Genomic DNA, 18541 nt, shown 5'->3' with positions numbered 1-18541 from the left:
AAAAAATCTACTTGCAAGTAAGTTGCCTCTGCTTCACTGTAGAAGGAAAAAGCACCTTCAGAGCTTGGAGTACAAAAAGTCCCAGTGTTGGACTTTGGAGTATGTACTGACTTTTTTGTAAGCAGAAAAATGATGCTGTCTTCTTGCAGACTTTGTCTTGAACAGGTACTGTTGGGTACTTTGCCTTTTACACATGATATCATGTGGGGGACTGATGTTCTAAATTACATAGGCAGTTAGGTTTGAAAATACAAAACACCAATGACAACTCAAGGGAAGCTGGAGTAAATGTATCTTCCTTGTTTCTTTAATTGCAGTTCTTTCTGCTGTGGATTTACTTTGATCTACTTTCAGGGAGATGTGTTTGAAGAGCATCAAGACAGGTGCTATCAGTGCTTGGAAGTGCAAATCTGAGTGTGAGGAAAAGCCACTAATACGATTTTTAATGATTGGAGTCAGATTGGCATCTAAGCAGTGGCTAGAGGAGGAAAATGAGAAATGCATGTAATGGAATGGTGCAGAGAAATTATTTTTGCATTTTTCATCCTAGAAGAAATTTGATAACTTGCTATTTTATGTACCATCTTGGATTGAAGCAGAGCTAAATATGCAGAATTCCCATTAATACTAGTGGGTGGCTTGCATGGGTAAATTATATGCTGAGAAAAAAAAATCAGATTCTCCAAATTCTTCTCTGCTATTCTCACCCAGAATATACCGTTTGATGTTTTGCAAGAGGAGAACAGCAGATCGTTCTCATACTTACTGAGTTGAATGAAATCTCCTTACTTAGTTGCACTAAACTCTGTATAAAAAAACACAGCAGGTATTTGCATGTCTTCGCTTTAGCGCTGTTACAAACTGACCTTTATCCACATATGAAGGGGAGCTGAAACACACAGAAAAAAGGGCTTTTATTTCTCTGTACTTTTGAGGGCTTGATCCCCAGGTTAAGCTCTTATAAAATGCAAGGGCAGATGTGAAAACTACTCCTGTTAGGCTGCTGGTGGATATTATTTTTCTTTGCATGGTGTGAGACTGGTGTTTTAGAAAGCTGCTAATGTTGGTATTTCTGGGTTTGAGTTCTCAAGTTGACAAGAAATACACAAGTTGTTTCTGATCAATAAAAAATGCGTTGTCTCTGGATAGTAATGCATTCAGCTTGCCACTGTATCGATTGATTTCAGACTAAATGAAGTTAAACTATATCCAGACAAGCTGGAATGTTCTCAACAGTATCTTTCAGCTAAGATCTGCATCATCCATGTGCTGCTCCTTACTTTTAAGAATGCTTCAACTCAAAATTTGGCACTTGTGATTTTAAGAAGTGAGGAACGCTTGTCCCCAGAAGGAAGCAGTTTTCTTGCAAGGGATAGTCCAAAACCTGGTGAATTTACATTACATGAAACCTTATGGGATTTTGCAAGCAAAGTACTTCCCCCCAGAATAGGATACTGTGGTAACATAGCCTTGTGTATTCGCCATAGTACTTATTAGCAAACATGAGGTATTTATCTTCTACAAAGTTTCAGATCTGGTGTGGCGATCTGGTTCTGCGATGTGCAGATAGAAGTGGCTTAAACACAAATACACACTGAAATGTCATCCCGTGCACGCTAGGATCTGCAGATTTAAAAATGTGTAGGGTACTGAAAAGTCTTAAGTATAGCTGATGTGGCAGGGGCAGGAACACTAGCAGCAGAGCCTGCATGAAGGTGCCTCTGCCACTAACAGCTTTTCTTCTCTAGACCAGCCCACAGTGGAGAAGGGAGCAGCAGTTGTTCAAGGCAGTTAACTAGTTGCATAAATTAACACTGGATAATTACGAACTGATATCTATGAAATAAAATGTTCACACTCATTTATAACTTCATTTAATAGGTATTTTCTGTGCTGGCTTGCTGCCACATTGCAGAACTGATGATTTACAGAGATGGGAAAACAAAAGCAAGAAGTATCCATTTAAAGCAAAATTTGGAAAATATATTTCTGCCATAAAATTCTTTTCACCTGAGTTAATAAAAAAAAGTCAATGAGCTAAAATTACTTTAGAAATTATGTACACAGTGTCGCAGCCTGAAAAAATATGCAATAATGTGTTCACCATTTTTCAGATTGCTGACTCCTTTCTTCCTGATGTTGTTTATTTTGGCAAAAGGATGTAATTGGGGCAATGATAAGGCCATGCCAACATGAAAAATAGGATCAGTGCAGTGGTATGAAGTTTATTTTGAGTCAGTAAAGTTACTACTGTCCAAAACCGTGCTTATAAACGTATTTGTTTAAAAATCCAGTAGTCCGATCTAAATTAAAATCTATATCCTTTCAGAGAGTTTTAGGTCTATCTTGTATTGCTTGTAGTTGTCAGGGAAGTAGTGTTCAAAGTAGCTTAAATATAAATGGTTTAATCTATGGGAAGGCATCACCCTAATAAAGTGAGGCAAACCTAGGAGTCCAGGGAATGTCATCCGCTTCACAGTGGTACGTTATTTCACATGTTTAAGTGAATGGGAATTTGGAATTACACAGCTGATTGCTTTGTTGCAATCTCCTCAGTGGGGAAGTCTAATCTAAGGTTGTCTTTTCAACAGGAAATTTTTCATCTAAAGATGCCTCTAAATCTCTTTAAGCAGGACTTTTTAAATAGGTTTTCCAATGATGAGGAATAAGCTTGCTTAAATGACTGTTTTCATTTTGGAGGGAGTGTTATATTGATATTTGCTACAGATGGTAGAATCAGAATATCCAGTTCATTTTCGGATTTTTCTGAGATTACAGTCCAAAATTCTCCATTTGGCTTCCCTGAAAGCTTTGATCTAGATTAAAAATTTGTAGCCCAAATTCTCTGTTTATACAGGTAATAAATGCTTAAGCACAGTCTTAAAAATATTCCTGGAGTTGTCAGATAAGGGTAGGACATCCAGCTATAATTTTTTATTATTTTTTTAAAATTAGAGGCTAAGTGTGCTAATAAAATCTCAGCAGAAGAGCCGACATTGCCACAACAGCAAGACATAGCTGACCGATTACCTTGTTGGCGGTGTCTTGCGTCTCTGCAGGGCAAGACACTGACCTTGTGCTGCTTTTGTAGCTCCACGGGAGCCAGGAGCTGGGCAACATGTTTCACCTGAGCTGCAGCCACTGCGGGTCCTTGCTGCAGACCATCTGGCACCTGTCTCAAGGTGCCAGATATACTTACTTATATACTTATCTTAATCCCGTATAAATTTCTGAGGTTTTTGGAGTCACCTTGTAACCAGGTCATAAGCCAGCATTCTACAAGACGGGCTGTCTGAAGTTCATTTGTGTATCCCACATGGAGCTGCCCTTTGGCTGCAACAGCTTTCGTGCCTTCTGCCATATCTTTTTAGCCACTTACTGCTGTGGTACTCCAGCACCAACTGACAGGGCAGAGACCTCTGGGTACATATACTGCCCTTCTTCATTTCAATCATCCTTTATCAGCAAAAGCATACTTCGTAGTTGCAGAGCATGCTCCAAACCGTACTGGACTAGCCACCTAATTTGTCATGATGACCAGATTAGAGCCAAAATTTCTTTCCTGCAGAGGAAGAGAAATTAACTAATTGACTTTATTCTTACGGAAGTTACAGCTGAGTTTCATATTAGCAGCAAGATGTACCACATCTTAGGAGACTTAATTCTACTTAGAAGACTTTAGACTATGTGCTTTCTTAGAACTTAATCTTCAGCTTCATTATCTATTAAAAATTATTTTGCAAAGGAAGTGAATGATTCTGTTAACAGCTTAGAAATGCAAGTTCAGACTCCCATTGACAAAAGACAGTAATCATCTTTGCTGTTATGGTAATCTCCTTCTAAACTATGGGGTAGCCCAGGGCAGGTGGGCTCATCTGGGCTTCCTTTCCCATGAATGGTTGCATGAGATGATCTTTTGAGGACACTTCCAACCTGGGCTGTTTTTTCTGTGATTCTAAGTCTTCTCTTGAATTGTGTTATTCTGCAAACGATGTTTTGTCCCAGGATTTTGTGCACCCCACAAAGTGAGTTTCTCAATATTATGCTAGGAGGTGTTTCCATACTAGGCAGTAAACAGTTCATTTGCTATCAGCTGAACAAATCATCAGAGTCTTTATTTTTTTATTAACTACCTAATAATGTATATCTGGTGTCCAAAAATATTCACAACTATAGCTGTGGCTGGTGAGTGGACAGTTATCAGAATTCATGACAGCATGGCAGAAGAGTTGAAAATGTAGGTGAACCAAGGAGTACTGGAAGGTTCATAGAAATCTTCTAACCTTCTCCATTCCATTTGTTTCTCCTTCCTTAGAGGAAGGTCTACATGTTCTTAACAAGCCTTGCATATTCTTTAGTTCCCTTTTAGCGTCTTACTTCACTGGAACAAGCTAGTGTGGTTTGTATCAGAAACTGCTGAAGATGACTGAGAAAGAAAGAGTTCTGTCTAGTGAATCCCACTCAGAATTTCATTACACATTTAACCTTTTCCAAGACTGAAAAAGGTTAGTACATTTTTTTACTGGTTAGATTTTCACACTTTTGATGATTCTGATAGCACTGTCTGGAATATTCAAATGTGATAGGAGAACCAGTGGTGGAATTACCAACGAGCTGTAGCGATAAGGCTTTGGAAATGTTTAAAAACTACTCACTGTTGTGAGATTTCCAGCTTAGTATCTGCCACACGGGCATTCAGAGATTCATCCAAAGTGAATTCACCTCTTTCAGTGCTCACTCGGATAGATTCCTTGGAGATTCACTCATCAGTGGACATGTAACAAATGTCGGTGCTGTGCTTACTTTATAGCAGAGTTGTACTCAACTTTGATTTACAATGATTAGCTCAGGTTTTAGTGGAAGTCCAGTGGTGGCAACAGGAAAGTCACTGTAAACTTACCCAGCTTTACTAGGGAGAATTTGCAGCCCTTTCTGGTCTTTCGGTGGCTATCAATACCTATCTCTTTTTGCTGCATACTGCAGTTCTTCAAAATCAGCCAGTTCTTGTTTGTGGCAGGATTACAGCAAGTTTGAAACTCTGAAAAAAAAGCAACAGATTAGCTAGTAAGTAAACTGCAGCAATTCCTCTGGCAGAGCAGCCCTTCCCAGCCTCCCTGGCAGTCTGTGTGGTGGTGGCTCTCCATCCCCACAGTAGAGCTGTCAGCATTCACTGTAACTGCCGCCCTGCACAAAGTGCCAAATTTAGTCTTGGCAGAAGCAGGTACAACTTTATTTACGTTACTGGCATTGCACCACAGGTGATTTACATCCCTCTATCTTCCCATGGACTTGAAAGGGATGCAAACTGAGAGACATGCTAAGACCTTTCAAAAACAATGAGTTTCTGCATGTGGGACCGGCTGGTTTCCAAGTTGTGTTTTGCTGCAGCAGCGTGCCTGCGACCGGTGAGCTCTGGCAGCCTCGTGTAGCTGGCCCTGGCCCCAGGTGGTTCTCGTTAGCGGGGGGAAGGGAGCCTTGGCGCTCTCAGCAACATGTGTGCTGTATCCGGAAACCAAGCATAAGCTGCAAACATAAAAATCAGTCGCCATCACATGACGTAATGTTGGTGAACTGCCACTTCCTTGCTGTCTCCTGCCCCTAAATAGCTGTGTGTTACCATAAGAATAGCCCAAGGTGCCTCTTTCTTGGGCTGTGTTGAAATGTCGGGGTAAGAGGAACAGAGGGAAGTGACAAAGATTTGAGAAGTACTGATCTGCCATGATGAACTTGCCTGCTGATTCTGGTTTGACTGAACCGGGTATGCAATCATGCCCATAACAGAGCCTCCCCACTTTTGCATCCACTTAGGCAGCTGATTCGGCCGGGCACCAGCACACCGCTCCACTAACAGAAGCTCTGCTCATGGTCAGGGAGAGCTGGATTGCTCCACTCCCCCATACACACTGTGTGTCTGTTTACATGTATCTGATTCCCACACTGACACTTGAATACAGACTCCCTGCCCATCACAGACTGTCCTATGTGGACATGCAGAGGACGACTGTGAAGAAGTGACCCTTTAATTTTCTTTTCATATTGTTACAAGAACTCGGATCTGCATGCTATGATCATTGAGCAAGTGCCTGAAGACAAGGACAGAAAAGAGACAGACAGACAGACATCAACCGCTCTCCCACCAGATTCGGATCACTATTGCTTTGTGGTATCAGGAGACATGGATTATAATCGGCAAACTTCTCTTGGCATTACAAGCTTGTCTTTACTGTTTTCCTGAGGTCTGCTTGCCAGCGTTTATTTTCATACTCTGGCGTGCCCAGAAATTGTGATGATAAATATTTAGCGCTTATGTAGTTCTTTGTGTTTTCAGCTCCATGTATCAACACTGACAAATGAAGCATCCCACATTCCTCAGAGGCAGTACAAAGGCAGCCCTGAGTAACCTCAGTGGGGCACACACCGGGGAGTTAGTCCTTGTCTGTGCAAGAGGTGTTCTACATCAGTTTCTCTAAATCCTCAGAGCGGATGTGCATAATCTCTTGTTTGTGTTCATTTTGCTAAAGCTGGGAACTTACCAATAATAACTGAACCAATCAGGTACAGTTTATAACCAGTTTAAAATCAGCTATGTTATACAACTTCAGTTTTGAAATTAGGCATTTCCCCCACATTTCTCAAGCCTTATTGTTCATTATCCCATTATCTTCTTTCCCATATCTTGCTATTTTATTGTCTTTTTCTTTTTAAAAACAAATGGGAATCATAGCTTGCCTTTCTGCCTTAGTGCATTCTCTGCTAGAAAAGAATATCATCTTTGCTCATATTTTCTACTGCAGAATCTCTTAATTTAGGTATCAATCACTTTTGATTTTTTTTTCAGTCCCTTTCACCGCCAGCTGGTTAAGTGGAAAATCTCTTTATCCTCTGCATGCATCACTGAACCTAGCAGACTGTCCCAGTGTGACTGAAAAGTATCATCATTCCCTTTCAGAGGTGGAAAAATTCCCTAACAGAAAAGTTAGATGAATTGCATAACCCCCCCAGATAGCCAGGGCTTGGAATAAAACCCGGTGCTTTTGGCTTCAGTCTTCTGTGTCCTTAGGTTCTTAGATCACAGACCAAGTTGCCTCAAAGTTGAAGTGAGTATGAAGCTACACTTTAAAACAATTTCTGTTCTTCTGCATATGTTATTCTAAGAGGTAAAAGTAAATCTCTGAAGCTGGCAGGCAGTTGCATGGTTAGTTGTACTGGGTTGCTTGCACATGGTCAGGTGGCAGCACCCCGCTAAACGCTGATGCTCACCGGGGTGGTTTGAGCGTGGTCTCCTTTTCCTAAATGATTTCTGCTGGAGCTTTACACTCAGTGGCCTAGCTGCGTAAATGCATCCGTCCTCCTTGCACCTGAGCTTAGGACACCAAGGCTGTCCGTGGGCTGCACTACCTGCCTGAGTTTTGGAAGCAGGCTGTCCTCCCTTCACTTCCCCTGCTTTGCCTGTGTGAGACTTTCTGAGGTGGGACTGTTGGCTACTTTCCTTTCAGCAGCTCTGCCAACTCACTTTGAAAAACCAATAACCTCGGTTACTAATTGGCGCGGAAAGACATCGTTAAGCCATGCCTCCTGCTGTGTGCTGAGGTGTCCAGGCTCACCCTCTGGCAAGGGGAAGCCTTTGTGCCCATGGATGTTTCTGAACATGCCTTCAGTTCTCCCTCTCCCACTTTCCAGATGGCCCCTTAGAAACCTTGACCTGTTTTCTCATTCCTTTAATCTCCGAGTAGAAAATCCAACTAACCATTAATTTTTTTTTTAAGTTTTGTTGGCACAATTTGGGTGGCGTCCTTCCTCAGGTGGTGCTGTTCAGTATGAGTTGTTTTTCATTCCCCCGTACGGTTGCAGGGGAATGTGTGTGTACATGAGGAAGCGGAGTGGATGGCAAACCACTGTGCCTGGTGCCAACCAGCCTTCTGCGCTGGGGTGGCTTTTCTTCCTCCATCCTCTCATCCCAGCAGTGCTGCCTCAGCTCCTGAAGCCTCCATGCTCCCTGAGTTGCCCCTGTAGCTGAGACTTGGGAAAATAACCCTGCTGCATTTACAGTAGTTTTAGTGACAGAACAAGCAACTGTCTACCTAGCTCTCTACCTAACACGTGAGCCAGGCTACTGCTGTCAAAGCAGTGACACTTGTTCCTGGTGAGGAAAGATCATGTTGAAGCAGTTATACTAGCTAAGGTATCAGGGACCTAAAGCAATTTATTCTGCAGCATTAACCCCATTTCACCTTCTTCTTGTCATAGTGTCTGGTGGTCCTCCCTCTGCCAGATGCTCAGCTCTCTGATTGGGATGAAATTTACTGGAGTTGCTGCTTCAGCACATTTCTTCATCAGATTATCACCTCTGGAAGTCCCAGCAAAGGTCCCCAAAGACTACAGCTACATCACTGCTTTTCTAGCTTGCTGATGTGCTGAAAAGTGCAACATCAATATCAGTGCTCACCAGACACTCAGAGCACAGCTGAGCTGTGTCATGGCTAATGAAATGGTTTGGGGATCCGGAGAGGAAACCCACTGGTAGGATAAATCTTCTTCATGTGAGGCTTTTGAAGATGGATTTCGTCTCAGTAAACAAGGGATTAATAGACCCACATCTACTATCACTTTTACTGATAACAGTGGGGAATTATTACCTCTAAGGCAATGAAAGCATACTAGGAATGAATAGTGGAATAGAAAGTCAGTACAAAGCTTGATTATTGGATTAAATGTGCTATATAGCTCACAAATCTTTATGTTCAGACTTAAATTCCCCTCAGGGAAGCTGCCTTCTTTCAGATATGTGAAGAATTTGAATGTCTGAGATTTGGTCATTTTTAATGGATGTCCAGTCTTTAACAGCTTCCAGTCATGTAGTCTCAGGGAAAATTCCATTATCTGGTTACTTTAAAGAAACAGGTTATAGAGCAGATGCTATTTAACATCCTGTTTTAAGGTTGTTAATTCACTTGAGAGCAAAAGAATTTTATTGTTGCTGCTTATATGGTTTTTATTTTGTTCTCCCTGAATTAAGATTTGTGTTTTATTTACAGTTTTTGCAAGCTTTTATGTAATTTGCAGCCCTTAAAGCTATCCTTTCTCTTCTCTACAGCTTCCCGGATTAATGGCTCATAATTTCTCTCTGTCCATTATATGGATGATATTAGCACACAAGTTTTAAATTACTTATTTTTTCAAGAGGTTTCTCATCCAATAGATTTGTGTTTGAAATTAGTTTTCCTTTAAAAGAGAAGTCATTGATGTTCAGAAGAGGGTGGGAGATATACCAGGGCTGGTTTTGTCATTGCCAGAAAAGCTTTGATCCAATACAAGCTATGGAAACCAAGACCTGGTAGAAAAAAAGTACGTAGACATCTGCTAAAGAGCTATAGAAATATGATGACATTAAAACAAAAGTTAAAATGATCTACTTACCTACCAAGCCTACGTTCACTGTGTGTATGCCTGTATTATAGCGTTGTGATAGCAACACTCTGAAGGAAAACACTTCCAGTCTTAGTCTACATTTTCAGATATTTCAAAAAAAGTTATTAACTGTTAAGCTGAAATTTATCATAATACTTCTCAACCCAAACAATCAAATTTTTGTGTTTTTGTTAATATGGCACAGTTCCACTTAGCCAGTTCTGAGTTATCCAAGTCTGAACTAAAGCAGGGTCTAGGGCTTTTAAGCACTAAAAATATACTTGCAATACTTTTAAAAGCTTGTATCACTCCAAAATGGATAAATTTAATAACTTTAGTCCAGCTGTGGACTGAGATTTGAGTCTGCAGTATCTCTGTCCACAGTTGTCCTGCTGAGCTGAGGGGAAGGCATGAAGGATCAGCTCCTTCTCTGTGGAATCTTACAAATACCGTGACTTGGAAAGACAAATGCCAATTTTCCCATTCATTCGTTTTTTTCCCTTAAAAAGGCACTTGAAACCAAATGCCTCCTTCTCATCTTAACCCTAATTCTTTGGGACGCTTAATGCATTTCAGCCAACTTTCCCACCTCTTTCCTGCCTGTGTTCTGTTGTTTGTATGAAAGTGTGTCAGCTCAGTGTACCCTGGAGCATTAGCCCCAGTGTGGTCTGAATTCCCAGCCTATAGCCTAGAGAGCAGAAACCTTCTGGAAGGCGAGGATGGGCCTGGAGGTACCATGGAACTGGCTGAGTCCTTTGCAATGGCATGTATTTCCTTAGGCATATAGCCAAATTATATATGGGGGAGGAGTGGCGTTGCTCACAGGATTCCCTTGGAAGGGACTTTATGGATATAATTTTATGGATCGTAACTTGTGTGTAGCTCTGCCATCCAAGTACAGAAAACTCAACAGAATGGCTTTTGGGGGGCTGTGTAGGAATGATATTTTCTGTATGCTAATTTATTTTGTTAATTGCTTTCACTCCTTACCTCCTCTTCTCCCCAGGAAATTCTCAAATTTGGCAAGAGTATGTACCTACTTTAAGTCAATGTTTGAAAAAAAGTTTCACTCTTCAAGAGTTTAGGACATGGCACTTTCAGTATTTCAAGTACTCTCCTTCATGAATCTCAGTCCTCAGGGCTTGGCCTGTGAAGCACAAAGTTTTGCCCTTTACCCCTGTATTGTCAGCCCTCTTTCCCCAAGAAAAAGATTTCTGCAACAACCGTCATCACCCTACAACCACCACCCTCCCCAAAAAGGCTAAATTTTCCCCCCATTTCTGGGTATTTACTGTTGTTGAATTTCTCTCTGTTGTTTTTTTCTGCTCTCTCCTGTCCCTTACTTTCATTTTCTTCTCTTATTCTTCTTCCTTTTATTCTCTTGTGTGGCCACTTTTAGCATCTCTGTTTTAGAGTTCAGCTATTCATATGTCAGTCAATCTTGATATTCCATTTTCCTGCTGCAGACTTGCAGGCACCACTCCCCTCTCCTTCCACGTGAGGAGAGCGAAATAAATATGCAATAGAAGATATCAAATTGATAATATATAGAATAATACACACATATGTATTTTCTATATGTGTATATATATTATATATCAATATACTGTATAGATATATCTTGAAGATGTACAGCTGAAAATGATAAGGCAGTAAAAGTTTTGCTTTATATTGAAATCAAGATTGAATGCCTTTCTAAACAATAAACCGTAATTCAACCACAATTTATTTGTTCAGTATGAGAATTATTGTGTATCCTACATTGTGCAGGATGTCAGAAGTATTGCTTCCCTTCCTGACCTTGGAAATTATGAGGCAAATCCTGGTCTGAAATCAACTGCTAAAACACCAGTACACACAGAATCTGAACTGACAAATATATTTTTACAAGGAGAAATGTTTCATATCATTTTTACTGGAGGCAAAATTCCCAGACCTAACAGATCTGTAATTAGTATATTTGATTATTCTACATATTATTTACATGTATTTAATTTTTTTATGTAACCTTTTTTTCATATTTAATACCATGACTAATTACTAACACTAATTCTTATACTATAGTAGTGTAATAATTAAATAATTCGTGCTGGAGAAGTTTTAGTAATTTACATAATGCAATAATAAAACATGGTACTTAGCAGCTCCTTAGGTCAAATATCTGTGGGTGCCAAAGGAATTTGTTTTTCTGTTTTCCATGAAAATGGAAATTGCTCTTCTGAATTTTTATGCTGGACTGATATAAAAAGTGGGAGGTTTTTTTATGGTAACAGCTTACAGCTTTGTCAGTCACAAAAGATGAACATGCATCCGCTAAAAGGATGATTCACAGATTCGGTAGGAAGCTTTGCTGGGAGAACAAACTTATAGAGTAGGAGCTGGACAAAAAGATACCAGCTTTATTTTAAGAACAGTTTTTCATGGTTTATTTCAGAGCATTCCTCAGTCAGACATTCAAGTTCCTCTTGGCCCTTTATGATTTCTAAAATTTTCCAAATTATTTCTACTATACTTTTTTTTTTTTTTCTTAATGAAGTGCATTTTTCAGAATACCAATGAGGACTTTGAAAAACACGATTTTTGCTTCTTTGTAGGAATAGAAAAAATAATCTATTACATCTTGCAAACCTCCAGTTGTTTTTTAGATTACATGGAGTCTTTTGAAAAGCGAAGTATTTCCACTAGAAAATGGTCTCTCAGTATTCCTTTTATTTATCTTCTATATCCAGGCATGCATACGCTTGTCTTGTTGGGCATCTGGTTTCCCCCACTTAGGACTCATTCTGACTTTATCGATGGCATATGTGTATGGTGGCTAAGATAGAGTCCCACTAAGATCAGAGCTGGACACAAATACAGCTGATCATGACCAATACTGAATGTAAAGACATCTTTGTGGAATGAAGTATGCAGAACTGAATAGTGCCCTAATATCTGTTGCTTACAGTAAATGCTATACATTTTATGGCAGTCATTCCTGTGTATTTAAAAGCTTTGAATAAGAGAAGATGACTGTATCTCTGAGAAATGTTCTGCACCAGCAGTTCTCATTGAAGACAATGTTGAAGCATAAATATTGAATGAATAGCAACTTGCAGGCCAGAGAGAATGAGCATTCCCAAGATGTCAGTGTATTTGGAATTTGGTAGACAGGGAACGTTGTGTTGAGTACCTTTGTGACTAACAAGTCTCAAAGCCTAAAAAGGATTCAGAAAGGAGGAGCAGTTCCTCTAGACTTGTGATTTATGAGACAAAGTGAAATGGGTTAAATAAATACATTGCTGGTCACGTGGCAATTAAGAGGGAAGAGATGCGTTATAACTTACATATATTTGGTGAATGCAAGACCAGAAGGGAGCAAAGTCCAAAAGTGTAATATACGGATAATTTGAAGCAAGCAAATGAAACTAAGAGAATGAGAATTTAACTGAAACATAATAAAATTTACTAACTGGTAGGATTATGTGGAATGTTTTTTTCAGTAGAGATAAAAGTAAAACTCAAGATTTTGAGACTTTATAGTTACATATATTATAAAATATTATCTGAATGGAATATGTGATATGAAAATCATGTCTGCTTAACAGAAGGGTCCAAGGACCTTCAGGAGCTTTCCCTCATTTCTGTAGGACATACTCATCACTCACTGTCAATGGAAAGACTTCTTACTTCAGTAAGAATTGGATTTCACTCTGATTCTGATATGTTTATGAAACAACAGTATGTGTATGTGCTTACATAGAAAAGCTTAAAATGAACCAAAGATGGAGAGATGTGTTGTGAAATAGAGGTAGAAGATGAAACTAATAGGAACTCAAAAACTCTGATCATTGAAGGGCAAAAATTACAAGTCATTTGGCAGAGAGGAACACAGGCAAAACAAGATGTTCCCCTATGATGACAGAAATATGAACAGAATACACACCAGCATCAATTTCAGTCAGATGGAGTCAAACCATAACACCAGCCCTGAATAGCCCTGAATGTGCTTGGATGCTATGGAAGTTTGAATCTGGGTCAACTCCAAACACAGCTCTGTCAGCTCCTTTTAAGTTACAAAAATTTATTTTGTATGCAGGATCTTGCCCTTTTTTTTTTTTTTTTTTTTTTTTAACTTTTCCAATCTTGGATCCACCCAAAAGCTCTGAGAAATCTTAAAGTTTATAGCCTTTGGCTCGTGTTAACAATCAGAATGAGAAGTGAATGCAGATAAATTGTTCAATAAAATGCTATAGAGCTCTAGTTTTGGCAGTTAATGGTATTATATCCATGCCACAAACCCCCAGTGAACGAACAGGTATAACTTCTCCTTTTTTATATATCCAAAGGGCAGATTTCAGGCAGCACATCTCTGTTGAATATCATACTTACTCTTTGTATACATTCACCCTTTCATGTTGGATCTTACTAGGTAAAGGAAGAAATAATATTTTAGACATTTAGTATTTACAAGTAAATCCTCCAGCAGAAAAACATTTGGTTTTTTTAAATGTATGTTTTACTCTATCAGAGTAACAACAGTTTGGGTTTGTTCTATCAAGAAATCATTCTTCTTAATTGTCTCTTAGAATCAAATCTATTTCTTGGAAGAAAAAGCTTTGGCAACAGAGCAAAACTGTTTATTGTGAATCCTGACATATACTACTGGTAACTCTATGCCCTAGCTTTGAAACTCTGCAAAATATTTTACAGTGAAAGAAACAGATTAATTAAGATTTTCTACTAGTTTTGTTTCAGCATCTAACACATCTACAAAGCATATGACGTCTTGTCTTAATTTTAAAATGTTGTTTGTTCGGTTTTTTTTCCTTAAGTGGCTTTTCTAACATATGTTTCTTACTTGATAGAAATACTGTGACATGCCATTTTTTCCAGAAATAGTCAAATACCTCATGCCACTACAACTACATTATACTGCATTATACTGCATTATACAACTACATTATACTGCAACTACATTAATATTGTGGAATTTATTTATCTTTTTTTCCTCAATGATTTGGTCATCCAGAACAATTGCCTTTCTGAATGTTTTCCTTTTCTGTTCACAATAGCCATGAGTTTAGTGGACTTCTGTGTGTTTATAAGTATTTGCATAATTAGATAGCAATTTATTAATAGTATTAGTTTAAAAAAAAATCAGTATGATGTTCAATGTGCAGTGGAGATGTACTTTACAGCTCTGTCCTGGCAGACTGAGTGGAATGGTGTTGTATGTCAGTTTACTAAATCCCTCTGAAATGTCATGTTGCTGTGATTTGCCAAATGGCCTTGCAGCCAGATTTTCTCTCCCCTTTTTCTGTAGCTCTGGGCCTACGGGGTGCAGGTCATTTAAAGTTTTCACATTGGACATGGTAGATGTAATAATATTATACTCCCGTTTCTTACGTTGAAAACCAAGTGCAAAACCCATTCCTTTTCACTAAATATATGGAATGAAATAATCACTGCATTTTCAATAAGATAGCAAATGCTCTTTTTGAACAAGGCAGTTGGTTTTACAGGTAGGCAAAAATTAATGAAAAAAAGTTTTTTAAACATTGTAAGATTTGGTGTTCATTCTCTTTAACTTGGTTAGTTGTCTTTTTTTATATCCACAGGTTGTTCGGTGTCACTTCACTTACTCAGACAAACTGCTCAAGCACTTGGATGATCATCAAAAATCAGGAGTTGCATTGGTATCACCATGCTAATCCAATTTTACTGCTGGTGATGTACTACACCCTGGCAACTCTTATCCGCCTCTGGCTACAAGAGCCCATTGTAAGGGTAACTTCCTTCTCTTTTTTCTGCATTAATGACTCATGACTAATGACTGTGAGACTGGCCAATGCAGATACTTGCTAACAAAGGTGCAAACATTCAGGAAAGTTAAGGGAAATAGACAGTAAGTGCAAGCTGGTACCTTAAATTCAGGTTTTTTGATGAGTGGGACTTTTTATGTAAGGAATTCAATGCTTACTATAATTTGGAAAGTCAGTATCAATATGAAGTAGTGGTTGGACTCAGTTGACTTGATGGTCTTAAAGGTCTCTTTCATCCTAAGTGATTCTATGATTCTAGTGTAGGTGCTATCAAACATAAGGCAAACAGCCAGGACTTGTCTAGCAGAACTGAAGTAGGATACAGGCTGGATACAAGTAGGATACAGTCAGATACACACTGTAGGATACAGTTTTATCAAAGACAGAACAATTTTCTTAAAATCTTTCCTCCTGAATCTGTGTTCCTGAGTGAAAATCTCAGCTTTCATTTAAGAGCAAGAGAAAAAGGAGACAAAAAGTAAAATTTTACTTTTGCCACTTTCAGAGGAAAAAAGGGAATAGAGGAACCCAAAGGTATCTTAAAGGCTTAGAAACTGGAAGTATAAAAAGGATGACCCTAAACATTATTTATTTCAATCTCCTGATCCTCTGAGGTTTGACATGAATTTTAGAGTTCAGATTTAGCAGTGCTGTAAACCACAGTGAAAACACTCATGACTGAGCTGTGAATTAGTGGAGTTCATAGTAGCAAGTCAAAATGTTGAAGGTTTTCGTATTTTAAGGGTGTTTCTTCATGTAATGGATAATGTAACAGTTTAACATTTTAAAATGCAGACAAAATACATTGCCTCTGAATTGAGATGTCTGATACTTGGGGTTTGCATATATTGGGCTTCATAATAAAAGGTGAATGATGCCAGAACTGTCAGCCTGAGTTATTAAAAAATCATGCCTTAAGTTTCCAGAAATCGTAAGACTGGCTTTTGTAAAGTCACAAGATTGTGGTGCAGTGCCCTCTGGCATTGGGTTCTTTTAGGTTTTTTTCCTATTATTTTTTTCTACAGCTGCAACAGCTGGAAACTTGCTTTTTTGCTTTCCTTATGTGAAAACTGAGATTTCCAGATAGTAATATGATTTTAGCATTTGGGCTGTAACTAAAACTTCACATCTCACAAACTGCATAGTAAAATCATAAGAACTACTCACAGAGGAGTAACCCCATGTGAAATGCAGTCAGCGGGAGCTGTGTCATCTCAGCATCTCTGGAAATTCATTTCCAGTACCCGGGTTGTTTTCATCAAACTTTCACCATCTCGAAGTCTAGGAGTTACGGTGCTTTTTCAGGGGAGAGAAATGAGCCCGTCTGTCTCAGGATAGAGTGAATCCTGCAAGTTCCTCCAGGGACTAGAGAGGAACTATACTGGTCTTGCCTGCGCTTCTTTCTTTCAGCCTACTTGTGTTGTATGCGATGGATATTCCCATAAGACACTGAAATGAGTCTCTTGAGAACTGGAAGCAAGTCAAATTAGAGATGCTTTCTTAAGCAACTGAGCTACAGCGAATAAGTATTAAGAGAGATCAATTTAAGAAAAGCTGATGTCTCTCAAACCCATGGCTACATGAGAGGCAATACAAAGTCTTGGCACTCCCATGGGAACTTCGGATGCCGGGAGAATGATGCTTCCCTCCAAAGATAAATGGGCACTTAAAAAAAAAGAACATTGTAAAGAAAATGATACCCATGCATTAATACTTATTTTTTTAGCACAGGATATTGTAATGCAGATATTTCTCATTAGAAAGAGATGCTGAGATCTGCAAAATTTATCGTAATTGACACACTTTCTCCTTAAGGCTTTTTTTTGTCTATATGCATTTTGTTTTTCCTTTAGTGGTGCCATGGATCAAGAAATAATCTTTCTTTTACTAGTTTTCTGCTGTTAGACTCTGTTCTCATTTGTTTAAACCCAGAAATAATTGCATTGCAGGTTTCATTGAAATGTTTTCGGGTTTGTGGTGCATTTGATTCATTATGGAACAAAGTATATAACGTGCCTATGCAGTCTGCAGTGATTTCAAAGATACACTGTATTTAGGATCTCACCCCTAACCTACTTATAGCTGGATGGATGGCAAAGACAATGTGCTATGTGCTGTTTAGTGTAAATCATTTGTTCTCTGTATACAGCTATCATGTACAGTAATAAGTGGCTCATCTTAGAAATTTTGTTTAAAAGAATCTCTTGAACAAAACCTGTTTTGAACAAAATGTGTATGACTTTATGCATAAGGAAATATTTATTCAGTCTAAATAGATGTACATAAGCTAAATATAATACTGGCATAGCAGATTCTAAAAACAGAGTAAGACATGTAGCCTGATATTTTTTCTTTCTTGTGTTGAATTGCATCTTCGGGTCCTCATGTAAGCAAAATTCCTGCTGGCTTGCAGCAGGAGTTGTCTCTCAGACAGATGCTTTTGAGACTGTTTCTGAATACTGCAACTGATGGACAATTTTACAAGAACAATGCTGACTTCAAATCTTGAGTTTCAGATTGAAGTTTTTTGTGTGTGCACCACAGTCTGTCAAAGTATGGCATGTATGAGATTTCAGTGTACAGTCTCTGTGCGGGATTCTGTATGGATCTTACTCATGTAAAACGCCCTTGGCAGTCAGTGGAAGTTTTGCTTTTCTTATGCCCACTATTTTGGATCCTGATTTGTTTTAGCATTGAGTCTTGTGAAATTCTATCTTTGCAAATAAGAAAAGGCAATCTGCCTCTGGAGATTTCAGCTCATAGTTGTAACTGCTAGTACTGAATGTATGAATAGGGCCCATTCATTCCCGCCAGTGAGTGTTAAGGAATAGTACAGAAGTCAACAGAGTTACAGCAATTTAATGTAGCCTCCTTTTATGAAATTTTTAGAATTGTTTGAATTAAGAGGCGTTTGAGAGTTGGTCAGGTAGTGGAAAAAAATGGAAGAAATAGACAAGTCAAAGGACTCTTACAAGTTGTGATCATATGACTAGTACTGTGTTTTCTGACTTTTCTTCTGAGAAAAACAAGATTTCCCACCCTTCCCTATAGTCTCTGAGGCTAAAAATAGGTTCCTAGAATCACTGTCTACATCTTAGGTCTTCTGGTATTGTTTTGGTCACCCTGGTGCCAAACTAAATGCTGTTGATAAGCTTCTTTATGGTCCACATTTATATTAAAGTTTCAAATGGCAGTGACATAGAATCAGTTTATTTCATCTTACAGTTTGGCTAGGAATGCCCCTTCACAATCAAATGTAAATACACAGTCCTATGTGAAAAGGGCTACCATTGCCTCTGAGAAGTAAAACTAAATTAATAACCATTGTT

At 38.8% G+C, this 18541-nt stretch overlaps 1 protein-coding gene across 13 annotated transcripts in view; it reads left to right on the top strand.

Annotated features, from left to right (window-relative positions):
- The window catches only part of PIEZO2 (piezo type mechanosensitive ion channel component 2), a 315013-nt gene that overhangs the window by 192007 nt on the left and 104465 nt on the right, over positions 1-18541 (top strand). For 8 of the 13 annotated variants that reach the window (XM_037380206.1, XM_037380196.1, XM_037380197.1 and 5 more), the window contains exon 8: positions 15009-15177. In XM_037380206.1, coding sequence (XP_037236103.1) covers positions 15009-15177 — 169 coding nt within the window. The remainder of the gene's footprint in view (positions 1-15008; positions 15178-18541) is intronic. The other 5 variants (XM_037380199.1, XM_037380202.1, XM_037380205.1 and 2 more) reach the window with 1 other exon arrangement.

This window comes from Falco rusticolus, chromosome 3 (assembly GCF_015220075.1).
Source record: "Falco rusticolus isolate bFalRus1 chromosome 3, bFalRus1.pri, whole genome shotgun sequence".
NCBI lineage: Eukaryota > Metazoa > Chordata > Aves > Falconiformes > Falconidae > Falco > Falco rusticolus.
Note: the sequence above shows the minus strand (reverse complement) of the source record. Positions and strands in the feature narration are given on the sequence as shown.